A 2,292-nucleotide genomic window follows, 5' to 3' on the forward strand; every position below is an offset into this window, starting at 1 on the left:
TGCAAACCGGCAGTCACCAAAGATATTTGCCTAGAAAAGCTTACTACACAATAAGGAGTTCTGAAACAGAAACACTTACATAACAACTAGTTCTTTAAGAAGAAAAAAAAAATAAAAAACTATGACACTTTCTTAGATCCAAAATTCAGCAGTTCCCACCTTCTACTAGTATCATTACCCAAAAAAACAGCCCTACATATAAACCATCCGCATCGCTATAGGCTATCCCTCGCTAGTTTTCGATCAAAGAAAGTGAGGAGTAATCAATCCTGCAATTTCAAGAAATCCAACGCGGTCCTTTCCCTTAAAAATACTCTTCAGCTTGTCGTCACAAACAATGATTCTCTTGTTTTCAGGGTCCTACAGAAAGGTCAATGGTGACAGATCAGATAACTATACGTTTGATACAGCCATAAAGAACCGAGATATTCATATGAAAATAGTAGACTGAATAATTGGACAGCCCAAGATTATATAGTTAATATATGTTAGAAGTTTGATAAGACTGTTAGCTTTCTGTTTTTAGCCTTTAGTTAGCTTCTTACTGGTTGTGTACAACTAAACTAACCTTCTCAACTAACTTTTGCAAGTATTTTTCACAATCTTTCTATTCTCCTAATAGTATTATATGGCAAATGAAACTATAATAAGTTTTATGAAAACACATAAAACCTATCCTTTTTTTAAAATGCCAATCTCGGTTCAACATAGACTGTAAAAATTTGAACCGAAACACAGAAGAAAATCACAACTCAGTTATGGGAAAAAGGAATTTAGAAAACTGTAATCAGAAGAAGAGCAAGCTTTACAGCCTTAAAATATCAATGAACACACTTAGAAACTCTGTTAACAAAGTTGAAGAACTCTAACATGGTTAACGATAAGACAACTCAAATCTTAAAAAGTATTCACTAAAATATGCAATGTGCAAGAACTGAATATGCTAATGTTAACTAATACCCAGTTCAACTAATGCAATGAAATGCATTGTTATTATGTTAATTAAACTAATACTTTACATTACTACAAATGTTGGCATAGGAACTCAAACAAAAATAATATAATTACAGCTGTTGCAGAAAGAGAAAAGTATAGCCATAAATCAACCATCTCCAACTAATATGAGGTATCTTTTTAACGAATTAGATAGCCTGCACAAAATGTCAGTAAGCCATTCTTAACTTGGCAACCAGAAAAGTTTAGATTCCTCATCAGCACACAAAAAACAACACATCAAATCCAATTGAACAGCCAAACTCTTTTCAAAACAGAAATGTCAATAATTTATCCACAGTAACATCAGTACTAAATGTATTAACAAACACAACACCAACCAAAACTTGGAATACCAAGCACAATCATTTCTAGTCACACAAACATGGCCTCATATAGAAACAGATATCCACATAAATGAGTGAGCATATGGACAAACATAGGACCCTGAAGAAATTAACAAACTATGAAATATACCCTTCACATTTTCATCCATATGAACATAACCTTATCCAAACAATGAAAGAAATAGGTTTAAAGGCGAAACATGAATCAGTCTTATCCAAACAGCCAAACAACGCAAAACCCACATAAGAAATCTTTCCAAAACAGAAAAAGGCGAAAGAGAAAAAGGGGTTAGACCTGAAGATTGTTCTCCTTAATGTGAGCCCAAATAACCTTAAGGGCTTGTGTACGAGAAATCTCAGGAGCTCCAACAAGGGATTGCATCTCCGGCGAGACTTTCCTTGGCTTCATAATGCCTCGGAGTTCGCCCTTGCCGGTGGAGGCCTGCTTGGAAGCGGTGGCGAGAGTGGGCGTGCGTGCCACGCGCAAGTGGACAGGCATGGGAGAAGGGGAAGGTGAGAAGTTGATGAAGGGAAGTGGGAACGACGCCGTTTCACCGGAGAGAAAGGTGGAGATAAGGGCGGTGGAGATTGCCATGTGTGTCGTTTGCTTTGCTCAGTCCGAAGGGATAATGCGAAGAAAGAAAGAGCTGTGTCTGTCTGTCTGAGTCTGTGGAGATAATATTTGAAACCCGCCTTAAATCACTGTCGTACGACCTTCGTTGCTTTTGTGAAATTACTTTCTTACCCTCTCCTCTTAAATTGTCTTCTTCTCTTTTCTTTCTTTATCTTCAAGGGTTTTATGGTCTTGAAACTTGAAAAATGCATCCATTCCTTTGTTTATGGAGCGGGTCCTAAATGGCTACCAAGCATTTTGGGCCATTTTCCTCTCTCATCCTAGTTTTTCTTCTTTTTTTTTTTTTTTAATTTAAGAAAATTACACTTAATATTTGAT

The 2,292-nt window shown here is 36.5% G+C and overlaps 1 protein-coding gene across 1 annotated transcript; it reads right to left on the reverse strand.

Annotated features, from left to right (window-relative positions):
* Positions 1–2,037, reverse strand: LOC115703068 (protein TRI1). The gene is made up of 2 exons (XM_030630555.2): positions 1,636–2,037; positions 1–360 (listed from the first exon to the last, which is right to left on the reverse strand). The coding sequence occupies exons 1-2, from the start codon at positions 1,933–1,935 to the stop codon at positions 244–246; spliced, it is 417 nt and encodes a 138-aa protein (XP_030486415.2). The 5' UTR covers positions 1,936–2,037; the 3' UTR covers positions 1–243.
* Between the last annotated feature and the right edge of the window lie 255 nt (positions 2,038–2,292).

This window comes from Cannabis sativa, chromosome X (genome assembly GCF_029168945.1).
Source record: "Cannabis sativa cultivar Pink pepper isolate KNU-18-1 chromosome X, ASM2916894v1, whole genome shotgun sequence".
Lineage (NCBI taxonomy): Eukaryota > Viridiplantae > Streptophyta > Magnoliopsida > Rosales > Cannabaceae > Cannabis > Cannabis sativa.

What these genes read in the sequence shown, in the direction of transcription:
- LOC115703068 (XM_030630555.2), bottom strand. Translation starts at nt 1,935, where the DNA reads ATGGCAATCTCCACCGCCCTTATCTCCACCTTTCTCTCCGGTGAAACG. An exon ending in TTAAGGAGAACAATCTTCAG is followed by an intron (nt 361 to 1,635) that starts GTCTAACCCCTT and finishes ACCTTTCTGTAG; the next exon opens with GACCCTGAAAACAAGAGAAT.